We start from the raw sequence: 26,793 nt of genomic DNA on the forward strand, positions 1-26,793 counted from the left end.
TATGTGCAAAACATGGGATGTGCTGGAATTTGCCCATATTTAATGCACACACAATATTGCTGGCGTTGTCCGATGCCACAAATCCACAGGAGAGTCCAATTGGGGTAAGCCATTCCGCAATGATCTTCCTCAGTTGCCGTAAGAGGTTTTCAGCTGTGTGCGTATACTGGAAACCGGTGATACAAAGCGTAGCCTGCCTAGGAAAGAGTTGGCGTTTGCGAGATGCTGCTACTGGTGCCGCCGCTGCTGTTCTTGCGGCGGGAGTCCATACATCTACCCAGTGGGCTGTCACAGTCATATAGTCCTGACCCTGCCCTGCTCCACTTGTCCACATGTCCGTGGTTAAGTGGACATTGGGTACAACTGCATTTTTTAGGACACTGGTGAGTCTTTTTCTGACGTCCGTGTACATTCTCGGTATCGCCTGCCTAGAGAAGTGGAACCTAGATGGTATTTGGTAACGGGGGCACACTACCTCAAGAAATTGTCTAGTTCCCTGTGAACTAACGGCGGATACCGGACGCACGTCTAACACCAACATAGTTGTCAAGGCCTCAGTTATCCGCTTTGCAACAGGATGACTGCTGTGATATTTCATCTTCCTCGCAAAGGACTGTTGGACAGTCAATTGCTTGGTGGAAGTAGTAAAAGTGGGCTTACGACTTCCCCTCTGGGATGACCATCGACTCCCAGCAGCAACAACAGCATTGCCAGCAGCAGTAGGCGTTACACGCAAGGATGCATCGGAGGAATCCCAGGCAGGAGAGGACTCGTCAGAATTGCCAGTGACATGGCCTGCAGGACTATTGGCATTCCTGGGGAAGGAGGAAATTGACACTGAGGGAGTTGGTGGGGTGGTTTGCGTGAGCTTGGTTACAAGAGGAAGGGATTTACTGGTCAGTGGACTGCTTCCGCTGTCGCCCAAAGTTTTTGAACTTGTCACTGACTTATTATAAATGCGCTGCAGGTGACGTATAAGGGAGGATGTTCCGAGGTGGTTAACGTCCTTACCCCTACTTATTACAGCTTGACAAAGGCAACACACGGCTTGACACCTGTTGTCCGCATTTCTGTTGAAATACTTCCACACCGAAGAGCTGATTTTTTTGGTATTTTCACCAGGCATGTCAATGGCCATATTCCTCCCACGGACAACAGGTGTCTCCCCGGGTGCCTGACTTAAACAAACCACCTCACCATCAGAATCCTCCTGGTCAATTTCCTCCCCAGCGCCAGCAACACCCATATCCTCCTCATCCTGGTGTACTTCAACACTGACATCTTCAATCTGACTATCAGGAACTGGACTGCGGGTGCTCCTTCCAGCACTTGCAGGGGGCGTGCAAATGGTGGAAGGCGCATGCTCTTCACGTCCAGTGTTGGGAAGGTCAGGCATCGCAACCGACACAATTGGACTCTCCTTGTGGATTTGGGATTTCGAAGAACGCACAGTTCTTTGCTGTGCTTTTGCCAGCTTGAGTCTTTTCATTTTTCTAGCGAGAGGCTGAGTGCTTCCATCCTCATGTGAAGCTGAACCACTAGCCATGAACATAGGCCAGGGCCTCAGCCGTTCCTTGCCACTCCGTGTGGTAAATGGCATATTGGCAAGTTTACGCTTCTCCTCCGTCAATTTTATTTTAGATTTTTGAGTCCTTTTTTTACTGATATTTGGTGTTTTGGATTTTACATGCTCTGTACTATGACATTGGGCATCGGCCTTGGCAGACGACGTTGCTGGCATTTCATCGTCTCGGCCATGACTAGTGGCAGCAGCTTCAGCACGAGGTGGAAGTCGATCTTGATCTTTCCCTATTTTTGGAACCTCAACATTTTTGTTCTCCATATTTTAATAGGCACAACTAAAAGGCACCTCAGGTAAACAATGGAGATGGATGGATACTAGTATACTTATGGATGACGAGCGACTACCGACACAGAGGTAGCTACAGCCGTGGACTACCGTACTGTGTCTGCTGCTAATATAGAATGGATGATAATGAGATAAAATTAAAATATATATATATATCACACTAGTACTGCAGCCGGACAGGTATATATTATGTAATGACGGACCTGCTGGACACTGTCTGTCAGCACTGCAGACTCCTAAAGTAAGCTACTAGTATCAAGAAGATAGAAAAAAAAAAAACCACGGGTAGGTGGTATACAATTATGGATGGACGAGCGACTGCCGACACAGAGGTAGCTACAGCCGTGGACTACCGTACTGTGTCTGCTGCTAATATAGACTGGATGATAATGAGATAAAATTAAAATATATATATATATCACACTAGTACTGCAGCCGGACAGGTATATATTATGTAATGACGGACCTGCTGGACACTGTCTGTCAGCACTGCAGACTCCTAAAGTAAGCTACTAGTATCAAGAAGATAGAAAAAAAAAGAACCACGGGTAGGTGGTATACAATTATGGATGGACGAGCGACTGCCGACACAGAGGTAGCTACAGCCGTGGACTACCGTACTGTGTCTGCTGCTAATATAGACTGGATGATAATGAGATAAAATTAAAAAATATATATATATTATATATCACACTAGTACTGCAGCCGGACAGGTATATATTATGTAATGACGGACCTGCTGGACACTGTCTGTCAGACTCAGCACTGCAGACTCCTAAAGTAAGCTACTAGTATCAAGAAGATAGAAAAAAAACAAAACCACGGGTAGGTGGTATACAATTATGGATGGACGAGCGACTGCCGACACAGAGGTAGCTACAGCCGTGGACTACCGTACTGTGTCTGCTGCTAATATAGACTGGATGATAATGAGATAAAATTAAAATATATATATATATATATATATCACACTAGTACTGCAGCCGGACAGGTATATATTATGTAATGACGGACCTGCTGGACACTGTCTGCAGAATGCGTTTATAAAAACACCACACGACGAGTGTTTAACTTTTTCAGGCAGACAATCACAATATACTGGTGGTCAGCAGACAATCACAATACTGGTGGTCAGTGGACACTGTTCAGTCACACTGGCAGTGGCACTCTGGCAGCAAAAGTGTGCACTGTACTTAAAATATGTACTCCTGCTATAACTGCTCCCCAGTCTCCCCCACAATTAAGCTGTGTGAGCAGTGAGCACTCAGCACAGTCAGATAATGATATACAGTATTACATATGATGCAGCACACTGGGCTGAGCACAGATATGGTATGTGACTGTGTCACACTGTGTATCGTTTTTTTTCAGGCAGAGAACGGATTAATTAAACTGGTGGTCACTGGTCACACTATCAGCAGCAAGTAGTACTCCTCCTAATAATATGCTCCCCAAAATTTGTGTCTCTCTCTAGTACTCTAGTCTAAACGGAGAGGACGCCAGCCACGTCCTCTCCCTATCAATCTCAATGCACGTGTGAAAATGGCGGCGACGCGCGGCTCCTTATATAGAATCCGAGTCTCGCGATAGAATACGAGCCTCGCGAGAATCCGACAGCGGGATGATGACGTTTGGGCGCGCTCGGGTTAACCGAGCAAGGCGGGAAGATCCGAGTCGCTCGGCCCCGTGTAAAAAAACCTGAAGTTCGGGCGGGTTCGGATTCCGAGGAACCGAACCCGCTCATCTCTACTGAAAACCCCCTTATGTTGTTCCTGATCATAGCATACCTACCAACTTTCATCTTCTGAGATTCGGGACTCCCCCAAAAAGGGCGTGACTTCAGGGAAAGGAGGCATGGCTTTGCGGTAATGACACACTTGCATGCCACGCCTCCTGTGTCCATCACTGTGGGGGCATGCCACCAGTCCCTCTGTCTCTGGTGAATAGATGCTGTGTGCTTGCGCATGCACACAGCATCTATTTACCGCTGCAGGAGCCTCCCAACTGCCTTCCCCACACACCGTGGGACACTGTGGCACATGGGTGGGACAATGGGACTGTCCAGCAAAAATTGGGACAGTTGGGAGGTATGTCATAGAGATAACAACAAAGACAGATAAAAATTCCCTGATGGATCGCTGATCATCAGTGTCTGCTTATTGCCATGTAGTAAGTCACCACAAGCAGTCTTGGTAATACAGGTTGAGTATCCCATATCCAAATATTCCGAAATACGGACTTTTTTGATTGAGAGTGAGATAGTGAAACCTTTGTTTTTTGATGGCTTAATGTACACAAACTTTGTTTAATACACAAAGTTATTAAAAATATTGTATTAAATGACCTTCAGGCTGTGTGTATAAGGTGTATATGAAACATAAATGAATTGTGTGAATGTAGACACACTTTGTTTAATGCACAAAGTTATAAAAAAATATTGGCTAAAATTTCCTTCAGGCTGTGTGTATAAGGTGTATATGTAACATAAATGCATTCTGTGCTTAGATTTAGGTCCCATCACCATGATATCTCATTATGGTATGCAATTATTCCACAATACGGAAAAATCCCATATCCAAAATACCTCTGGTCCCAAGCATTTTGGATAAGGGAGACTCAACCTGTATACTGAAAGGAGGAACAGCAGAGCAACATAAACGTGTAAAGAAAAACTGCCTTTCCCCTTATATGAAATTTATTACAACATTGACTGCCAAACACCTTAAACAACATTTTACCAATATTTGTTGAGAGCAACTAGATAAGGGTGTTGGGTTGACAGTGAAGGTTAGGTCCAGCTGGCATTCCCTTTTGCCAAGACCTGTTTATACCTGATCAATAGTGCATTTTGTTGTATGTTTTATGCGTTATCTTGTTCTTAAATGCTACCAAGAGGATACTTTGGGGTCAATTCTATTCGGCAACTAAAGAATAGCGCCGGGAATTAGCTCCCGACGCTATTCAATTCAGCTAAAATTAAGTCGGCGATGTCCCGTTCTCGCCGACTTAACAGGTAGTTTTGTCGGGAGAACGGGCATTCTCCGACTTAACTACCCGGCGCGAGGCTGATTCCCGACAGAATCAGCCTCGCGCCGGCCGCGAGGCAGCACTTTTGTCGGGTTTATTCTCTCATCCCCCGGGGATGAGAGAAGAATTCCCGACAATTGCGGGCAACTAGTAGCAGAATTGAATAGCGTCGGGAGCTAATTCCCGGCGCTATTCTTTAGTTGCCGAATAGAATTGACCCCTTTGTGCATCAGTAGATTGGGTAACATGTCCCCTAAATGAGTTACTGTCAATTATTGTTGTCATGGCTACACTGAGTGTGTTTTGCGCAAAACAAGCTTTTATGCTTGTAAATAACTGCTTGCCTAAGTGTTTCCAAACTGCCTAAGGTTGCTCGGTATGCCAGCCTAAAACATGAGGCTGCCTTGGGGTAAGCCAGTCAGCTAGTAGAGTAAAAGGGCTAACCCTTCGCCTCATATACCATACTTGCATTGATGATTTTAGGTTTGCAGTAGAAGTTTGGTGACAAAAAAAAAAAGAAAAATGTTTTCTGCTTTATTACCAGCAAATCTGGAATAATCTATATATAAAAAAAAACATATTGCACAGGAATCATTTTCTCTTTTACCCAGTCACAAATTGCAGATATGTTCTCCGAGTATTCATCTTAGAGCACTCTCCGGACAGTACAGGATACATAACAATTAATCTAGGCCCCATGAAAGCATTCGTAGAATATGTAACAGTACAGCAATTACATGGCCATTAGTAACCACCTGCATCTGCAGGAAATGTATAATGAATGTAGGGAAACAGTGATTCAAATGGACTAATGGGTTATACAGTATAAAGCAGCGTGACAGTGCCTAGTTTTTAATCTAAGTAAAATATATGAAATGTTTGACAATACGCCCTATTCTGTTTTACCAAAGTGTTTTCATATAGGGGGTAATTCAGATCTGATCTCAGCAGCAAATGTGTTAGCTAATGGGCAAAACCACGTGCACTGCAGGGGGGGGCAGATATAACATGTGCAGAGAGCGTTAGATTTGGGTGGGTTACATTGTTTCTGTGCAGGGTAAACACTGGCTACTTTATTTTTACACTGCAATTTAGATTTCAGTTTGAACACACCACAGTGGCAAGATGTGGCAAGCTCATAGAAACTTATCCAAAGCGACTTGTAGCTGTAATTGCCGCAAAAGGTGGCTCTACAAAGTACTGACTTTAGGGGGGTGAATCTCTCTGCACATGTTATATCTGCCTCCGTTGCAGTGCACATGGTTTTGCCCATTAGCTAACAAATTTGCAGCTGCGATCAGATCTTAATTAGGCCCATAGTCTGATATGTATCATTTGTAGAGTGCTGAATATGTAAAGATTTATTTAATGTATGCAAACAAATACCATTTAGCGGGGTATTCAATTAGTGAAGTTTTTTCGACCAGTTGAAAACCGCACTTTTTGCCTGTTTTTAGGTTGAATTTACATTTGACCCATTCAATGCCCGTGACGTTTTTTCGAATGGTCGAAAAATCCGCAAGGGTATTGAATAGGTTGAACCAAGACTTTGCCGCCGATCCACGTGTTTTGTTGAATTTGTGGGCGTTTTCGATAGATTTTGGATCCATTTTCACCCATGCCAACTTGAAAAAAAAAAAAAAAAAACAACCACAAAAAGGCATGGGCGAAAATGGATCCAAAAACGGGTGAAAACACCCGCTATTGAATACACTGAGGTCGAATTACTAACAATTTTCCGACTGTCAGAAAATTCGCCACTAATTGAATATACCCCTTAATCTAATTTTAAAATATATATTTCTTCTTTCACAAATTAATATTTAAAAAAATTACATCGTAACAGGACCCTACTTATGTTATATTGTAAATACACTTGCTGTGTTATGAAGTGCCAACTATGCCTCCTTAAATTGTCCCTCAATAGATGTATAGAAAAAAGTGTAGCGCATGTAGAATAATTACCTGACCTGGCATGTCTACAGGCTCCAACACTGTGATAACTGATTAAACCTTAACCAAACTTTAAAAAGCAGCATTAGATAACAGACAACATTTTTAGATCAGGCCCAGGGTTTTGGAAGCCAAACTACAGTTATTTCTTTTGTATACATTGATATGAGTACATTGATGTTTGGGCCATGGAAATCTGTGGTGATGGTAAGCAGAAGCTTACAAAAGGTATGTAAGGGGACACAAATACATTTTAGTATAATTTAGATGTATAGATAGACACAACTAACATAGGAATACACAATATAGTCTCATTTTCAGCATATACTGTTTATGTGTAATGTAACACTGACACTCAATGTCAAATGCTGGCTGCATTTATACTGTTCACATGATCATGGTCTGCTCAGTGCTGTCACCCTGGTCTGCTCAGTGCTGTCACCCTGGTCTGCTCAGTGCTGTCACCCTGGTCTGCTCAGTGATGTCACCCTAGTCTGCTCAGTGCTGTCACCCTGGTCTGCTCAGTGCTGTCACACTGGTCTGCTCAATGCTGTCACATTGGTCTGCTCAGTGCTGTCACCCGCTGTCACCCTGGTCTGCTCAGTGCCGTCTCCCTGGTCTGCTCAGTGCTGTCAACCTGGTCTGCTCAGTGCTGTCTCCCTGGTCTGCTCAGTGCTGTCACCCTGGTCTGCTCAGTGCTGTCTCCCTGGCCTGCTCAGTGCTGTCACCCTGGTCTGCTCAGTGCTGTCACCCTGGTCTGCTCAGTGCTGTCACCCTGGTCTGCTCAGTGGAGCTGTCACCCTGGTCTGCTCAGTGCTGCCACACTGGTCTGCTCAATGCTGTCACATTGGTCTGCTCAGTGCTGTCACCCGCTGTCACCCTGGTCTGCTCAGTACTGTCTCCCTGGTCTGCTCAGTGCTGCCACCCTGGTCTGCTCAGTGCTGTCTCCCTGGTCTGCTCAGTGCTGTCTCCCTGGTCTGCTCAGTGCTGTCATCCTGGTCTGCTCAGTGCTCTCACCCTGGTCTGCTCAGTGCCGTCACCTTGGTCTGCTCAGTGCCGTCTCCCTGGTCTGCGTAGTGCCGTCACCCTGGTCTGCTCAGTGCTGTCACCCTGGTCTGCTCAGTGCTGTCAACCTGGTCTGCTCAGTGCTGTCTCCCTGGTCTGCTCAGTGCTGTCACCCTGGTCTGCTCAGTGCTGTCTCCCTGGCCTGCTCAGTGCTGTCACCCTGGTCTGCTCAGTGCTGTCACCCTGGTCTGCTCAGTGCTGTCACCCTGGTCTGCTCAGTGGAGCTGTCACCCTGGTCTGCTCAGTGCTGCCACACTGGTCTGCTCAATGCTGTCACATTGGTCTGCTCAGTGCTGTCACCCGCTGTCACCCTGGTCTGCTCAGTACTGTCTCCCTGGTCTGCTCAGTGCTGCCACCCTGGTCTGCTCAGTGCTGTCTCCCTGGTCTGCTCAGTGCTGTCTCCCTGGTCTGCTCAGTGCTGTCATCCTGGTCTGCTCAGTGCTCTCACCCTGGTCTGCTCAGTGCCGTCACCCTGGTCTGCTCAGTGCCGTCTCCCTGGTCTGCGTAGTGCCGTCACCCTGGTCTGCTCAGTGCTGTCACCCTGGTCTGCTCAGTGTGTCACCCTGGTCTGCTCAGTGCTGTCACCATGGTCTGCTCAGTGCTGTCACCCTGGTCTGCTCAGTGCTGTCAACCTGGTCTGCTCAGTGCTGTCACCCTGGTCTGCTCAGTGCTGTCACCCTGGTCTGCTCAGTGCTGTCACCCTGGTCTGCTCAGTGCTGTCACCCTGGTCTGCTCAGTGCTGTCACCCTGGTCTGCTCAGTGCTGTCACCCTGGTCTGCTCAGTGCTGTCAACCTGGTCTGCTCAGTGCTGTCACCCTGGTCTGCTCAGTGTGTCACCCTGGTCTGCTCAGTGCTGTCACCATGGTCTGCTCAGTGCTGTCACCCTGGTCTGCTCAGTGCTGTCACCCAAGCTCTGTATACTTCAGAATCTTGTTTCACTCCTAAACCACATGGTCAAATAATTGTATCTACACAAGTATTTGCAATTAATGGGCCTTTTGCCTTATATCTTGAAAAAAGGCTGTCTTGATAAAGCATCCCAGATTGATGTGAACAACAGTGATAAGAGATATTCGTTATCGGGGTAAAATTGCAAAGGGTCTTAAACAGATCCCTGAGTTAAAGAGAAATCGACTTGTGAAACATAAATCATAGTTTCGATCAGTTGGGGTGGATTGACTTTAGAGAACAGACTTAAGAGGAAACTTTTTTAATGTTTTTATTCCTGACTCAAATTGACAATACAATGCTTTGTAAATATTTTGATTATCTTTTCTGTTGCCTTGTGGTGGGAAACTAACCCCTGCCGCTGATAGAGGACACCCCTCACCCCTAGGACAGAGCATCCTCCGGGGCAGGGACCCCAGTGTGCCCAGAGTCCTTCACTGATGTTAAGACGGACCTGGCTTAGTCCACTGGCGGGACGGCTAGTGTTAGACTGTGGGGGGAGATTAGGGTTAGGCTGTGTGGGGAAAGGTTAGGGTTAGGCACTAAAAGGAGGTTTAGGGTTAGTGGTAGGAATCAGGGTTAGGATAGTGGAGAAATACAGTACATTACTGTGGCAATCGCAGTCATTCATGACTTTCTCTTATTATGGATCATTTTGACTGAGTTTTATTTTGCCACTAAATTCACTTAAAATTTAGCATTTTCCTAGAATTTAAACTCAGGATTAATGTGAAAACATAGTTAGTGGTGAATATGCATGTGACACTGGATATGTGCATACTGTACGTACTGTATACTGGAAATCAACAGGATACTGTAATGCAACCAAAACAGTAGCTTGTACTGCAACCTACTGAAGTGGTATCTGTAAACGTACCTTGCGCTTTCGTCGCATTTTCTGCAAAGCCTTATCTGCTGCTTGAGCTAAACATTTATTCTGGGGTGAGGTGGGTGTGTCTTCAGTACTGGTACTCATATTGAAGTTTTCCTGTGGAATTCTTGACAAGAGAGTTAAATCAATCCTGACCCAGAGAGATTTCAGCTCATCGCTTTCCTTCACGGAACATACACTGTCATTCCTTCCAAATGGAACTAGTGTATAGAACTGTTCCTCCAATTCTGGGGCAATGTCACTTGTATTCCTTGTATGAACAAAGTTGTATGTGCTGCAAGAATCGGTTTGGTCACTATTATTACTCCCACACTCTTTAAGTTTGTGGTTATTCTCTGGTGGGAAAGCTGATATATTTGTAGAAATAGGAGGTATCTTTAGTTCTGTTTCTGTGCTATTTCCAGAGAACTCAATGAATTCCTTGGATTTTGAGGCCGATTTAGTAATTTGAGTCCGTCTATTTTTACAGCCAAATAGAGCTGTCCTAGGTTCTTTTCTATGCAATCCCCTGCTGTTACAAGTCACCCTATTTTTAGACTGTTCAGGTATCTCATTCCCAGGAATTTCTTGGCTTAGAGAAGTATCCTGTAGCTGGTGACAGTGAAAATGATCACCACTAGATGTCCTCTCTGTCCTCTTTGTGAGCTTTCTGCAAGCTGTTCTTCTGTGAGAAGTGCTTTCAACAGGGACTGCAACAACTGCAGCAGTATTTCCTAGATTTGCGCTGGCTTCTCTCAAAGGACTCCTGTCATCTTTGTCGTTTGTCAAACAAACTTCAGAAACTTTCTTGCTGTTCTTCTCTGTCTCATTTTCCCCTCCATGGTTCACGCTCTGCGATTGGATGAGAACAGTATTCTTGTTTGGATTGACTTTGTTCAACCATTTATCCAACTGCCATTTGTTTGATGTTGCCTGTTGAGGTTGCAAGACAAATGCTTTAGTGTAGGTGAAATGGAAAAATCTACATATTAACTTTATGACATATATGTGAATTACTATCACTAAGGAGGGTATTTATCAAAGCTTGGAGATAGATAAAATTGCAAGAAATAAAATACCAACCAATGAGCTCCTAACTGTCATTTTTTTAAATACAGCCTGTAAAATGTAAGGCAGAAGCCGATTGGTTGGTACTTTATCTCTCACAATTTTATCCTTCCCCAAGCTTTGATAAAAAAAAACCTAAATAGCATAGTAAGTTACATATTTATACTGATATTACTAAAACCATTATTATAAAAAATATATAACATTTTATGAATCGATAATTACATTTATCGGAACTGAATAAATACATGGCAATCCGCCAGGAAAGAGATGAGTAATTATTGTAATATATTAGTTATACCAATGTAAGCTCTCAAATTAAATATAAATCTGTACCTTATTAATATTACCACACAACAGGGTATACAGTATTTATCAAAGCTTTGAGAGGGATAAAGAGAGAAAGAGAGAGAGAGAGATAAAGTACCAACCAATCAGCTCCTGATATTTTTCAAACTCTGCCTGTAACATGACAGTTTACCTCCCAACTGTCCCTATTTCAGCAGAACAGTCCCACTTTTCAGGTACTGTCCTACCCGTGGGCTGGAATGTTGGGGGGACACTCTGACACCGCTGCATAGCAGAGCAGCAGTGACTGGATGACGCACGTATGCACTCACACTGTGCCGGCTCTGTGCACTGTGCAAGCCTTCAGCATGATGAAAATAGGGGCGTGTGTCATAGGTATGGCATTTTCCGTGAGTCCATGCCCCCTTGCTGCTGAGCCACACCTCTCATTTTGGGCATGCGCAATTGTCACAAATTCTAACTCATGATAGTTGGGGGGTATGCAGTTAGCAGCTGATTGTTTATTACGGTATCTCTCTCCAAGCTTTGATAAATATCCTCCAATTCTCCAAACATTCAGAAGAAAGAAGACTCAAATTGAAAGCAATTTAAAGACACACTTACAGTAGCATGTTACTTCAGAGTTGTTCAATTTTAAATGACCTATAGTTCTGGCTACCTTACTTATAGTTCAGTGGTTATCCAAATTTAGCATTGTTTATTCTGATGCAGTGCAGCCTATGTAGTTTATAGATTGTAAGCTCACAAGCTGGGCCCTGTTACTTTTTTGTCCACTATTGCCCAGTCAGGATGATTACGGCTTTATTCCCAATAGTAAAATGCAATATATATGCTGTCACTATATGAATAAGTGTTAATAAATCTAGTATTCGACTATTTTTCTATAGCCTTTTAAAGAAAATGCATTTCTGAGACATCTTGTAGAGGTCCACAAATTGCAAGATTGCCATATCAAGGGGTCTATTCATGTAGAAAACGAAAACATAATTGCTACTTATCACTATACATCGCATCTCTTCGATGCGATGTATAGCTGTAATAAGTAGCAATTCATGTATACTCACCCATCCGACGATGCGCTGCGGTGTCTGGGGCTGCTGTGGTGAGGTCTTCTCCAGCAGTCCCTCCCTGCGATGCGCGGAGTCCAGCGGCGTGTCCCTTTGCGCATGCGTAGGTTGGTGACCTCCCGGCAGGCCGCAGTGGTTGCTGGGAGGTTGGGGCCGGAGCCAGCGTGAGGTGCCGAGCAGCGATCAGGGAAGCATTGAGCTTCCCTGACGTCTCCGCACTACAGTTCAGGTTACGCCGTCCTCAGATGGCGAACCTGAACTCCATGGAGAAGCGGAAAGCAGAGCTTTCCGCACCTTCATGAATCGCACTCACCATACAAAGGTATGGTGATGCGATTCAGGCACAGAGCGGGGGTACCGCTGGAGAAGTCAGAGACTTCTCCATGGTAACCCGTTCTGTGAATTGCAGTAGACAGAGAAAAGCCCTGTTTAACGCAAAACAGGGCTTTTCACTGCTGCATGAATAGACCCCCAAGGAACAAATGTATCCTGTTTACAAATTTAATAGAAATAGACACAGAAAGCATAATATTAAAAGGCATCTGTCACCTGTACAAAGTGGAGGCACGCTTATTTGGGTTAAATGAATATTAATGAGGCTGGATTGGTCAGTATTGTGGTTATAGCCACGTTTATAATTAGAGATGAACAAAACTGCAGTAGAATTTTATACAAATTGAATTTCACTGCAGAACAGGCTGTTTGGTGTAAAGTTCTGACGATACAGTAATCAAGTTTCTGTTTGGCCATTTGTAAATTCCACGTTCCAAAGACTTTACAGTCTATAAATAAAAAACGGACAATGACAGGGTCACCTCGTTCTCTTTTGTGGTGGTTTCGTGAGTGAAACAAAAATGTTAGCAGGAATTCTGCACGGAACACTTAAGGCTAATTCTGCTGGAGAAACGTGAAATTCCACATGTAGCTGAAGAGTGAGGGGATTATACTGGTCTGAAAATGTTGCTCAGTTGTATAAGTTATCCTCTATGACTACAGCCTCAGAAATAAAAGAAAAACAGTGTAAGGAGTTTGCTGCACAGAGCACTGCCACTACTATAACTGTTTAACAAACATTTGCGTTGCAAATGCCATATCGTCCTACACTGTGCTCTTGTAATTCACGTGGAGCCTCTATAATTTCTGCTAAACCTCACTTATGATTCTAACGACGAGGTCATTCAGACCCGATCGCACGCTGTATTTTTTCGCAGCAGTGCGATCGGGTATGTACTGTGCATGTCGCCGGGCAGCGACAAAATGAACGAAGACAGCGATCGCACCGACGATCGCAAGAAGATTGTCAGGAAGAAGGCGTTTGTTGGTGGCAACTCACCGTTTTCTGGGAGTGTCCGGAAAAACGTAGGCGTGCCCGGCCGTTTCCAGGGAGGGTTCCTGACGTCAGCAACATCCCGGATCGTCCTGGGTTGTGCAGAAACTGCACAAACTTTTGTTTGTGCAGCTCTCTGCACAGCCGATCGCACCCCTGCATAGCATTTACCCCGTCCCCTGTAGGCGGTGATTACCTGGTCGCAGCAGTTCAAAAAATAGCTTGTGTGCGACCTGGTCTGAATTAGGCCCTCTATTTCCTGGCTCTTAACATTTCATGTTCCCAATAATATAAGAATGCTTATCTCTTTGGGATTCTAGCCAAACCATGCCCTTTTAGTGATTGCTCCTTTAAAAAAAGTCAGAGTTCGGCCGGAATCCCGCACGTTGGCTGAACTCGGGCATCCCGCCCCATAGTTTAAGAACTCTGTGAGAATAACGAAATATATGAAACACAATTTCATCATTCTCAGCAATCAGGCCCAGAAACCTAGACATTGGGGTAAATTTACTAAGCTCCCGATTTTGACCGAGATGCCGTTTTTTCATCAAAGTGTCATCTCGGTAATTTACTAAGCACTAATCACGGCAGTGATGAGGGCATTCGTAATTTTTTGCAAGTTCAGGTAAAAAATTACGAATGAATACACCATCGGTCAAAACGCGGCTGTTTAAGTATGAATCTCGGTCATTTACTAAGAAGTGCAAAGCAAAAAAAGAACAAACACTGCCGTGAAAAATTACAACTCGTAAAAAAGTGCTAAAAAAAACCAGACCTGCTTTTTTTATTCGTGATTGGATAGGCATGCACGGATCCATGAGATCCGTGCATGTATATCAGTGGGAAGGGGTGGGAAAGTGCTTATTTTTTCAAAAAAAATTGCGTGGGGTCCCCCCTCCTAAGCATAACCAGCCTCGGGCTCTTTGAGCCGATCCTGGTTGCAAAAATATGGTGAAAAAAATGACAGGGGTTCCCCCATATTTATGCAACCAGCATCGGGCTCTGCGCCTGGTCCTGGTCCCAAAAATACGGGGGACAAAAATGAGTAGGGGTCCCCCGTATTTTTAAAACCAGCACCGGGCTCCACTAGCTGGACAGATAATGCCACAGCCGGGGGTCACTTTTATATAGTGCCCTGCGGCCGTGGCATCAAAAATCCAACTAGTCACCCCTGGCCGGGGTACCCTGGGGGAGTGGGGACCCCTTCAATCAAGGGGTCCCCCCCCCCAGCCACCCAAGGGCCAGGGGTGAAGCCCGAGGCTGTCCCCCCCCATCCAATGGGCTGCGGATGGGGAGGCTGATAGCCTTTGTTGTAAAAGAAAAGATATTGTTTTTAGTAGCAGTACTACAAGGCCCAGCAAGCCTCCCCCGCATGCTGGTACTTGGAGAACCACAAGTACCAGCATGCGACGGAAAAACGGGCCCGCTGGTACCTGTAGTACTACTACTAAAAAAATACCCAAAAAAAGACAAGACACACACACACCGTGAAAGTATAATTTTATTACATACATACACACATACATACATACTTACCTTAAGTTCCCACGCAGGTCGGTCCTCTTCTCCAGTAGAATCCAAGGGGTACCTGTTGAAGAAATTATACTCACGAGATCCAGGGGTCCAGGCTCCTCGGCAAATCCAGGGTTAATCCACGTACTTGAAAAAAAAAAAAAACGGTGTCCCGAGCCACGAACTGAAAGGGGACCCATGTTTGCACATGGGTCACCTTTCCACGAATGCCAGAAAGCCACTCTGACTTCTGTCTAAGTGGGTTTCTTCAGCCAATCAGGGAGCGCCACGTTGTAGCACTCTCCTGATCAGCTGTGTGGTCCTGTCCTCACTGACAGGCAGCACACGGCAGTGTTACAATGTAGCGCCTATGCGCTACATTGTAACCAATGATGGGAACTTTCAGCTCAGCGGTGACGTCACTTTAGGTCAACCGCAGGGCAGAAAGTTCCCATCATTGGTTACAATGTAGCGCATAGGCGCTACATTGTAACACTGCCGTGTGCTGCCTGTCAGTGAGGACAAGAGCACACAGCCGATCAGGAGAGTGCTACAACGTGGCACTCCCTGATTGGCTGAAGAAACCCACTTAGACATCAGTCAGAGTGGGTTTCTGGCATTCGTGGAAAGGAGTCCCATGTGAAAACATGGGGCCCCTTTCAGTTCGTGGCTCGGCTTTTCGTTTTCTTATTTTATGCAAGTACGTGGATTACCCATGGATTTCCCGAGGAGCCTGGACCCCTGGATCTCGTGAGTATAATTTCTTCAACAGGTACCCCTTGGATTCTACTGGAGAAGAGGACCGACCTGCGTGGGAACTTAAGGTAAGTATGTATGTATGTGTGTATGTATGTAATAAAATTATACTTTCACGGTGTGTGTGTCTTGTCTTTTTTTGGGTATTTTTTTAGTAGTAGTACTACAGGTACCAGCGGGCCCGTTTTTCCGTCGCATGCTGGTACTTGTGGTTCTCCAAGTACCAGCATGCGGGGGAGGCTTGCTGGGCCTTGTAGTACTGCTACTAAAAACAATATCTTTTCTTTTACAACAAAGGCTATCAGCCTCCCCATCCGCAGCCCATTGGATGGGGGGGGACAGCCTCGGGCTTCACCCCTGGCCCTTGGGTGGCTGGGGGGGGGGACCCCTTGATTGAAGGGGTCCCCACTCCCCCAGGGTACCCCGGCCAGGGGTGACTAGTTGGATTTTTGATGCCACGGCCGCAGGGCACTATATAAAAGTGACCCCCGGCTGTGGCATTATCTGTCCAGCTAGTGGAGCCCGGTGCTGGTTTTAAAAATACGGGGGACCCCTACTCTTTTTGTCCCCCGTATTTTTGGGACCAGGACCAGGCGCAGAGCCCGATGCTGGTTGCTTAAATATGGGGGAACCCCTGTCATTTTTTTCCCCATATTTTTGCAACCAGGATCGGCTCAAAGAGCCCGAGGCTGGTTATGCTTAGGAGGGGGGACCCCACGCATTTTTTTTTATTATTTTACAGTGTTTAATTAAAAAAAAAAAAATAAATAAACACCAGCACGGATCACACAGATCCGGCCGAGATTGATTGTAAAAAAAGTCGGCAGTGTTTTGCTAATCACTGCCGTAAAAATAGGTAAAAAACCACGAATGACATCGACATCGGAAGAAAAGAAAAACCCGAATACGACAGCTTAGTAAATCCATCGTAATCAATTCAAAAAGTTGCAGTTTTACACTGTCGATGTCATTCGTGATTGAACTTTGACCTTTTTTCGGAAATTACGAATCTTAGTAAATTTACCCCATTGTGTATTTCCCTGTGTGATACTAACTATAATTTAGTAGCTGGATCATTAACAAACTGCAATAGACTAAAGCCGGGTACATACTAAGTGATGTCGTCCAATCGGCGGTTTTGACTGACATAACGACTACATCGCTCAGTGTGTACGCTCAATGGCCCTAATTCAGACCTGATTAGTGCTGTGCGTTTTCGCACAGCAGCGATCAGGTCTGAACTGCGCATGCGCCGGCGCCGCAGTGTGCCGCCGCATGCCAGACAGCCGACGGCCGTCTCAGCCCTGCTATCGCCTCTGCCTGACTGGCAAAGGTGATCGCTGGGCGGGCTGGCGGTGTTTGGCCGCCATTTTAGGGGCACGGTCCGGGTAACGCAGGCATGCCCGGACCGTGCGGGGGGTAGCCCGCATCATCTGCGTGACATCACACGCAGCCGCTGCGACACTCACAGTGACGAGTGCTCCCTGCCAGCGCGCAGGAGCTGCGCTGGCAGGGAGCTACTCCTCAAGTACAAAAGGCTTTTGTTCTTGTGCGATGGGGCAGGACCTGGCATGCGGGGCGGACTAGCCCTGTGTTGGGCATCCCGCCGCATGTCAGGGAAGCTGATTGTAGATGTGCTAACTTTAGCACATCTATGATCAGGTCTGAATTAGGCCCAATATGCGCACTCCCACAATCCCATGTGATGTCATCAAGTCGTCAATTTGATGTGCTGCAAATCAAACATAGTGATATAGCTAGCGATTTCATGGGATACGGTCATTAGGTCGACAGTCATTAGGTCGACCACTGTTGGTCGACATCGTCAAAGGTCGGCACGAGTTTTTCACATTTTTTTAACTTTTTCATACTTTACGATCCAGACTACGACTGGGAATAGTAACCTGTGCTGAGCGCAGCGGTAGTGGAGCGAGGCACCTTGCCCGAAGCATGACGAGCGAAGCGAGCCATGTGAGGGGACACAGTACACTAATTGGGGTTCCCGTCACTTTACAAAGAAAACAACACCAAAAAAAGTAAAAAAAAAAAACATGCCGATCTTTTTCCATGTCAACCTAATGCATGTCAACCAATAGTGGGATCTAATGACTGTTGACCTAAGTCTTGCCGACCTAATGACCCATACCCTGATTTCATGCCTATCGTACAATGTGTACTGTCAAGCAGACATCTTGACGATATTCCCATTATTTAAATTAGCCAGTAATCGTTCTAGTGTGTACAAGAGCAACGCTATATCTCATACAATGGGCTGGATGTAATTACTCCCGAGATCGGCGGCTGTGAGGGATGCCGGCCGAACTCAGGTGTTTTTTTAAAGAGGCAGTCATTTACAAGGCAAAAAAAGTCTGAGTTCGGCAGGCATCCCGCACAGCCGCCGAACTCGGGCCTCATTAAATCTGGCCCCATATATTGTTTGTTCGTTTGGTAAAATTGCACAGTGTGTGTGCTCAATCTCACTTGTTCTGGGCTCAAGGGAAATCGCTGGGAAAGTCAGAACGATTGCTGGTCGTTCTAGTGTGCACCCAGCCTAAATGACCTGTAGACATTATATACAGTTGAATGTACAATTTGCAGTAAACATTGATTGTATATATTCCTTTCTATTCACCTCCAAATCATTTGTTTTAATCATTAAAGTAATGAAATAGTGGTGCTGTACTTTGTTGTGATCTAGATACAGGTCTCTGTGACACATATAAATGTTTGCATTGTTTACTGACTTTTCAGACAAGGAAACCCATATTAAATCAACAGTTTCCTGCTACACTGAACTGCTACTGTATGTGGGAATGCAGCCCTTTGTCTCCTGTGCCAAACTCTGGAAACATTCCTCTCAACCCTACATTTCACAGAGGCTGTAAGGACTCACTAATCACATTTGGAGCTTTAAAGTTTCTCACCCATTAGATGAGTTAATGATAGACTTTCTGATAGAACGACAACAAATCCCTTACCTCAGGGCTGGTACATACAGATGGCTTGCTGCTCTCACTCTCGCTGGAGCTACTCTCACTCTCCGAGTCCGATTCAGAGCTAGTGTCAGTTTCACTGGAGCTGCTACTTGACCCTTTGACGGAGACTCCTGAGGATCTGTTACTGCATTTTTGAACGTCACCACTAACAGCGCCAGAGAGAGAGAAATGAATGTTATTACACTGTATATATTGTGGCATTATCCTTTGCTGTCAGGTCTACAGATGCAATACTGTTCTAGTTTGTAAAGTTACAGCTAAGGTACTGTAATGTAATAAATACAGTTCTTACTCTTTATACCCTTATTTAATTGCCACCTTTGCTTACCACTTAGTGTATTTTCAGAAAAAGTGCTTAACAGTATGGTCAGTCCAGTACACTGCATGTCACCCACTTCTACAATGCCAGGTTTAGCAGGTGTTTTATGCCGACAGCATAGAAAGGGGGCAATGTACAGGTACATACAATTTCAATTACAAATAATAATAAGTAAAAAGTAAACCGTAATATCATATTTCTTTCCCCTTCATCTTAAGGAAAAGGAAAGACCGAAACACGTTTTATAGTTTCAATAAAAATATACAGTATCCATCTAGTCTGCCCATTTACATGAGTATTTTTCATTTCACTTATATAGCCCTTATTACAAACATATATTTGTCCCAAGCATTTTTTAAGTAGTTTCTGTGTACAAGTTCCCATCAAATATGATGGAGTTTTACTGCCTTGATCTATTGCATATACTTTAATTATGCTAATTCCAGTCTGTATTGCTATGCTAATTTCAGTCTGTCTTACTCCAACTATAAGTTACAGTATAGTATTAAGTGCTTTTGACTAGTCTTATATATTCAGCCTTTTATCTCCCATCTACAAGTGTGACTGTGTACCCATAGTGTAGATATATTGTGTGCAGGTGATGCCGATGCTATAGGTCCCAGAGGCTTATGGGGTCCCTGACCCTGGTTATATAGTTGTCTACAAAGATTGTGGAATTATCTGCTAAGCAACTGGGTCCAGCTGATTGCTTGGACTGAAAAGGGAGACCATACCCTCCAACTGTACCTTTTTGCCAGGTACAGTACCTTTCTTTAATGGTCTGTACCGATTTTTGGCTATCCAAACTTCCATTGAAAGTATAGGAAAAGGGGCGTGACCACACACCCTTTACCCGTGGCCACGCCCCTTTTCGAATTTGTACCAATTTTTATGTGTAAAATGTTGGAGGGTATGGGAGACTCGTTTGCGCTCATTATCTTGCAGTCTCAGGCTCTCTGTTTCAGTAAAGCTCCAAGCTTATAGAATCCATTGCCCTTGCTCCCATTTTACCTTCACACACCCATCAGAAGTGATCAGTGAATCCAGCACTATCAAAGTTATTACAGTTTTAAACTATTACAGTTTTTGTGAAGTAAGCTGTTGGGCGGGGATTGAGATGAGATTAGGGCTTTTCCACCAAAGGGACAGTGTAATGAAATTAAGAAGAAGATCTCCACTCATGGAGGTCAGATTAGTCTGCTGTGGGAAGTTGGGTATAGTAACATGTGCTTTATATTTTCCTACGGGGCCAATGTGTGTTTTTTTTCCCTATGGGACAATAATAATAATAATAAAGTTAATTATGGATATGGTTGGATGGGGGGGGGCACGCTACAATTTCTTGCACAGTGTGCTAGCAGACCTGAGGCCGGCTCTGAAACTGAGGCATTATAATGTTACATAATATGAACCGGTGGCACTGTAATGTGGGGTAATATTATCTGGGGGGCAGTACAAAGTGGCATAATATGAACCGGGGGCACTACAGTTTTGTATAATAGGAACAGGGATCTCTACAATGTGGCATTATATGACAATGCGGCATAATATGAACTGGCGACACAATGTGGTATAATGTATAAGTCACTACTATGAAGCATAAAATTAACTCGGACATTACTATGGGGCATACAATGAACAACCGCTTTGAAGAGCGTTCTCTCTCTAGAAGCATTGGGGCATGGGCCCCTCAAAATGCTGCTATGGGACCCACACATTTCTGACTATGTGTGTACCCTGTTTATTAGCCAATCCGATAGCCAAACTTTTTTCAGAAATAGAAGGTGAGTGCAGGGCCGTATCATCCACAAGACTAATTAATTAATTTGAATTGTAGGTGGGATTGTATATCAGGGTCGTAACTAGGTGTATGCAGATGTTGTTTTGCCCAGAGCACATTTGCCCTGTGGGCACACCTCCTACACACCCCCCGAATGGCCGCTTATACCCACACTGATAGCCGCGGACGCACTCTGCAGTCCCAAACTCTGACGAGTGGGAGCCTCTGCCGTTGGTCACTTCATAATAGTCAATGCTGGGCAGAGTCTATCCCCGTGTGCTGCACTCCCGTCGCGCGCCCCCTCTCTTGTCCTGCAGTGAGTTTCGGGTCAGGAGGCTACGCACTGCACTGCACTCCACTCCTCTCTCAACACTCTCCTCTCCTAGAGGGCGGTAAGGTGCTCTACTTGACATAATGGGGTAAATGTATGAACTTGCGCTATGGGGGAGAAGCGTTATCAGCGCACGTTATGTGCTCTATACTGCTTCCCCCCATGTATGATGGCTGCAGTGCGGGCACAATGACAGGGGCCCCTGTTCATATCGGTGTTGCTATCTAAAAGATAGCAGGCCGACATGCGTGGGCAATGTATGAACGGTCAGCATCGCTGACCGTTCCGACACCTGCAGCTGACGATTTCGACAGCAGCAGGTGACGATGCCCATTCACCACAGCAGGTACAGAGCGGTCTCTGGCTGTGGTGGGTGCCGACTCCGGACTGCGCTGGAGGTAGCTAGTTCCCGCATGTAAGAGATTTTGGTCGTAGATGTGCATTTTTTTTTGCACATCTACGATCGGCTCTGAATTAGGCCCAAAGATGTAAGAGAGCCCTGCTAGCAAGCTTACAATCTATAGGTAAATTATAGCTAAAATCTGATTAGTTGCCATGGGCAATACCAATCAATCATTTTATTATCAGTTATCATTATCCTCTTTAGTATGCAAAATGTAAATTCCTATAGAGAAACGTACCAGAGAATTACAGAATAACAGGAGGCTTTATTAAGGACAAAGGAGTCCCTAAAACAGTTATAACTATTACATAATTATGCATATTAACTATATTACATACTTGCCAACTCCTGTCTGCCCCTTCCGGGAGGGGACATGGTGCAACAGAAGAGGCCGGTGCATCATCATGGTTCCATCCCTTGCTAAACAATGCAGAAAATACTGTCACTGTAAAACAGGAGTGGGGCCATGATGGTATTATTGGCTACTCAGACTGCTCATTACACTCAGGAAGTGGTTGGCACTGGGTGGCTTTGGGCAGGCTCCGGGCGCCTGTGGGCAGGCTCCGGGAGACTTAACTACTCTCCTGGCTGTCCGGGAGAGGCACACGAGATTTGGGAGCCTCCCAGACATTTTGGAAGAATATGTTACAAGATCTGTCATTATGGAAAAGAACCTAGGAATGCAGGAGCTTTATGAATTCTAATAATAGACCTGTTTCAAAATAAGGGCTGGGGTATATTTAACCAGTATCGATGTCTAGGGTCCCATGGCATCTTTATCCACCTCTTCCATCTCCGTCACTTAAACACCATACAGTAAGCGTGGTATTTAAAGGAAAAGTAACACTAGGAGATACCTCACATCCATATGTACCAAAACTAGATTATCCTGCTTAATCAGGACAGTAGGCAGGTAACAGGTATGCTGTATACTTCAGTGATTATGTCAGTAAGGGCAGAGCTACATGCAACATGGAAAGTGTAATGGTGTAGGGAGAAAGGTGGGGACAAGCAAGAAGCCACAAACCGATAATGGAAGGACCTGAGTCAGCAATAATGCAGTGATAGGGTGTGGTATAAAGGACTGACAGTGCCTAGGTAGAGTCAATAGGTCGACATGCATTAGGGCAACAGGTACAAAAGGTAGACAGGGTCAAAAGGTCAACATGAAAATGGTCAACATTTACCCTTTACCCATCCGACCACACCCCCTTTTTTGGGCACAGAAGTGCATGCCCTGCTTGCTGTTCACTCTAAAATTCTCACTATTTATACCATATATACAGGGCCAGATTAACAATTGAACTGCAGCTGTAGACGACCCATCAAAATAGGTCGACAACATCTGCAGTGCTGCTGTAGAATTATTTTAATTCCTGCATTAACAATCTGTCAGCGGCCATCCAAGGCCTCGCTCCCCTGACCACACGCTGCCACACCTCCATCTGTCCATCCGTGGATAGAACAGCTGCATAAATCTGTGGCAGTGCAGTGGAAAGTTTCACTACCCGATCTTGCACCACATAGTGTCTTGGCACCTCCTCCGCGCTGTGTGATGCCGCAATGCGCAATGTCACAAGATACTACTGCCCCACCAAACCACACCTCCTGAAGGCGCCCAGACAGGTGAGGTGACTGATAAACCTCCTTAGTGTCAGTCCTGTTCTGATGCAGTGCTGGCTGCCGCTGATCGGGGTGGGTCATGGTGTTGTGACCCAACCCGAAATAAGTAACTACATAATGAGATTATAAATAACAACATTATCTTGTAAAAAAATAAACCATACTGCATGAGTACAAAGGAAGTGGGGGAACATTCTTCGGACTATCCCAAATGGTTTTGCAAGTTTCACCCCACTCGCACAGAGTTTGTGGTCACACGGCATTAGTAGAAGTTGTGTTTTTCCTGTGCATCAGAAAAATGCTTAGTTCAAAAGTCGAGCAACTTGTTAACTTGAAACAGTTGGTTAAACTAAACAAAACGCCCACCAAATCTTTCTGTCTGCTAAGCGAGGCTTATGGGGCAAATTGTATGCCACATGCACATTTGAGTGGCACAAAACATTTTGTGACTGTCATGAGGATGTTGAAAATGGAAGGCCTTGCACATAAAAAAACCAAATGAAAATATGGAACAAATTGAGAAAATTGTTCGAACTGTCGAGCATATGAATGATAGAAGAAAGGGTCAACCGACTAAGAAACTGATCGGCAAGTTTTGCATCAAGATATAAACATGACAAAAGTTTGTGCTAAGGCTGCTCACTGCCGAGCAGAAAGAAAAGCGAAAGTGAACTGGGTCCTTATTCAGGTTAGCAAAGCAAAAAAGTTAGCAATTGGGCAAAACCATGATGCACTGCAGGTGGGGCAGATGTAACATGTGCAAAGATGTAGATTTGAATGAAGGGTGGGGGGTGGGGTGATGTTAGTGTATTAGAATGCTTAATATTTGTAGACATTCCCTTACTAACATGTGTAAGCCTGAATCTTCAGTGATGGTCCCTAGGACCAGGGGGATGCTGGGAAGTGGGTGGTCCAGAGTGCAGTGTGCCTGGAGTTGGGGATGGAATAAACAGCACAGCAGTGAACTCACATGTCTCTGTGTCCTGATGACTGGATTTACAAACATATGAACAAAACAGGGGGTTCAAACTGAAATTTAAATTGCAGTTTAGATACCCCCTATCTACAGTGCTACATGGTTTTGCCCAATTGCTAACTCTCTTGGTTTGCTAACAAACCTGAATAACCCCCGTTGTACAGACATTATGGAATACATACAAGAGGATTTGCATTTTTTAGATAAAGTTGTTACCTGCGATGAAACATGGAATTTCCTGGATACCAGAAGGCGCAACAGTTAATCAACATTACTACAAAAATGTTCTAGAAACTTTTCAAGAAAGAATCATAGAGTGTCCAGAGTTGAGGAAAAATGTTTTTTATCCTACATCAGGACAATGCACCAGACCACACCTCTCTCTGTGAAGCAGTATTTGGCCGAGAAACAGATTGCAGTGGTAGAACACCCTCCATACTTCCCAGATCTAGCACCATGTGACTTCTTTATTTTCCCTAAAGTCAATCTGTATTAAATGGAACCTGTTTTGCATTAGTTACTGAGGTAAAAGAAGAAAACGATGGAGCTGTTCAGACAGACTACAGAAATGAGCTATTGAAAATAAGAATGCATCGGTGTGTGGATGCAGAAGGGAAGTACATAGAAGGGGAATGGAGCTAAAATGTACTTACTATAATTAAACATAAATGATAGCATAAGTCTTGTTATTGAATAGCCACATCTCGTATGTGTTAAGACCAACAGTTACAGTATGTGAAAAGGCCGTTATAGGCAACCAGATACATGTTGGAGGCTGCGTTGTGTGGCCCTCAAACTTGAATCTGTGGTAGATTGCTATAGCCTAGGAATGTATGCTAGATTATATTAGGGTATCACTGGGCTATATGGGAAAGCAGAGCTTATGCTGATAACATAAGAATAGTAATGGAATATGGGATATACACACAAACTGTACATAAGGAACAAAATGACACATTTTTATGAGACAGAACAATTTATCAGTAATGTATGTTAATGTATATGCACACATATATTATATCATCTATGTTGGACTGTTAACTGTTCAGTGTATACGATTATAACTGAAGATATGCTATATCATTTTATAAGCATACCTCCCCACTGTCCCGATTCCAGCAGAATAGTCCTGCTAATTGGACACTGTCCCGTTGTCCCACCCGCAGGTCGCAGTGTCCCGCGGGCGGGGGAGCAGTTGGGAGAGCCAGTGATCACCGCTGCTCTGTTCTGCAAAGCAGCCTGTGATCACTGAATTAGATGCCGTGCGCAAATGGGTGTGTCGAGACCCTGCCCCTTCTGTCTAGGCCGCTCCCCCTGTTCGGCCGCAGCCTTCTAGTTGTTCAAAAGTTGGGATGTATGGTATAAGTAAAGTTACTATTTCATACATTTATATTTGTATTGTGGGTATGGATTTTATACAACTTTGAGTAATTTTGTGAGGGTACTGTATATAAAATTGTCATAAGGATTGGAGTCAGGCTTTTACAGGTGCCTAGGACCATACTCTTCTAGGAAAGAAGACAACCGTCCCAGATCCCGCATGCTGCACCCTTGAAGTCTGCAGGTGAGTGTGTGATAATCATCATGGTCCTGCCCCCCTATGACTTAGTGGTGCACATTTATGGCCCTTGAACTACCCCTCAGAGATCCTTGAGAAAAAAAAAGTGGATGAGTATGCCTGAGCCAGGTAATCCATTCACTGAAAATCTATGAAGAAAAAAAAAACACTCTTAAATGTTGACAAAATTAAAAAACTTATTGTGTTCTTAAGAAGAGATGGATCGACTTCTGGGGGCAGACCGCACTGTACGGCTGCTAGATCCCACAGCTGCTAGATCCCACGGCTGCAGAGATCCCCGCTGACTCTCGTCTCGGCTGTCACCCACGAGCGGTAGAGTGCGAGAAACCCTGGCCATTGACACCTCCAGCGCCTGTAAGGGTCCTGGCATCGGCTGCAGGGACTCACCACCTCCCCGCTCCTCCAGAACACCGAATCCAAGCCCTGCATCGGTAGGGCGCTGCCACGGCCGCGATCTTGAATCGGCCAGTCGCTGCTGCTGCTGCAGCGGCTCTCTCCTCTCACTGAGTTTCAGCTGCGCTGTGGCTTCTCTCCCCATACCCCCCCTTGCCTGAATGTGCTCTTAAGGTGTAGAGGTGACCATTCAGGCACCCACCCCTGCTACCACTATATTGCTGGCTGGCCAGTATTGTTACAGCTGCACAATATACAGCAGAGGCTGTCTCCTCACAAGTCACAGGCTGATACATGCTATTGGAGCTGTTGCTGGAGACACACTGCATTACAGCTCTCCCTCATCATTTACTGTGCTAACTATTGGAGCTTTGCGGAATCTCTCATTCTCCTGCTCACACTCTTATCTAGGCATTGTTTGGATTCATCACCATTTCAACGCCTCAGACTGCCTGACTCTGATTACTATTCCCTACTGCCGCTCTTATGGGTAAGTTTGTGGCGAAGCCAGCAGAGGCGTAACTAAGGGGGGTCGAGCAGGGCATGTGCCCTGGGCACCGTGGCAGGCCCAGCAGAAGGGGGCGCCGCCGGCCAGGGCATCGTACCTGCTTCACCCATCC

At 45.2% G+C, this 26,793-nt stretch overlaps 1 protein-coding gene across 4 annotated transcripts in view; it reads right to left on the reverse strand.

Annotated features, from left to right (window-relative positions):
* Nucleotides 1-26,793, reverse strand: part of AFF3 (ALF transcription elongation factor 3) — a 771,336-nt gene that overhangs the window by 106,190 nt on the left and 638,353 nt on the right. For all 4 annotated transcript variants that reach the window (XM_063953377.1, XM_063953378.1, XM_063953379.1 and 1 more), the window contains 2 exons: nt 18,752-18,914; nt 9,741-10,667 (listed from right to left, as the gene is read on the reverse strand). In XM_063953377.1, the coding sequence (XP_063809447.1) occupies nt 9,741-10,667; nt 18,752-18,914 (1,090 nt within the window). The remainder of the gene's footprint in view (nt 1-9,740; nt 10,668-18,751; nt 18,915-26,793) is intronic.

Source organism: Pseudophryne corroboree, chromosome 2, assembly GCF_028390025.1.
Source record: "Pseudophryne corroboree isolate aPseCor3 chromosome 2, aPseCor3.hap2, whole genome shotgun sequence".
NCBI classification, from domain to species: domain Eukaryota; kingdom Metazoa; phylum Chordata; class Amphibia; order Anura; family Myobatrachidae; genus Pseudophryne; species Pseudophryne corroboree.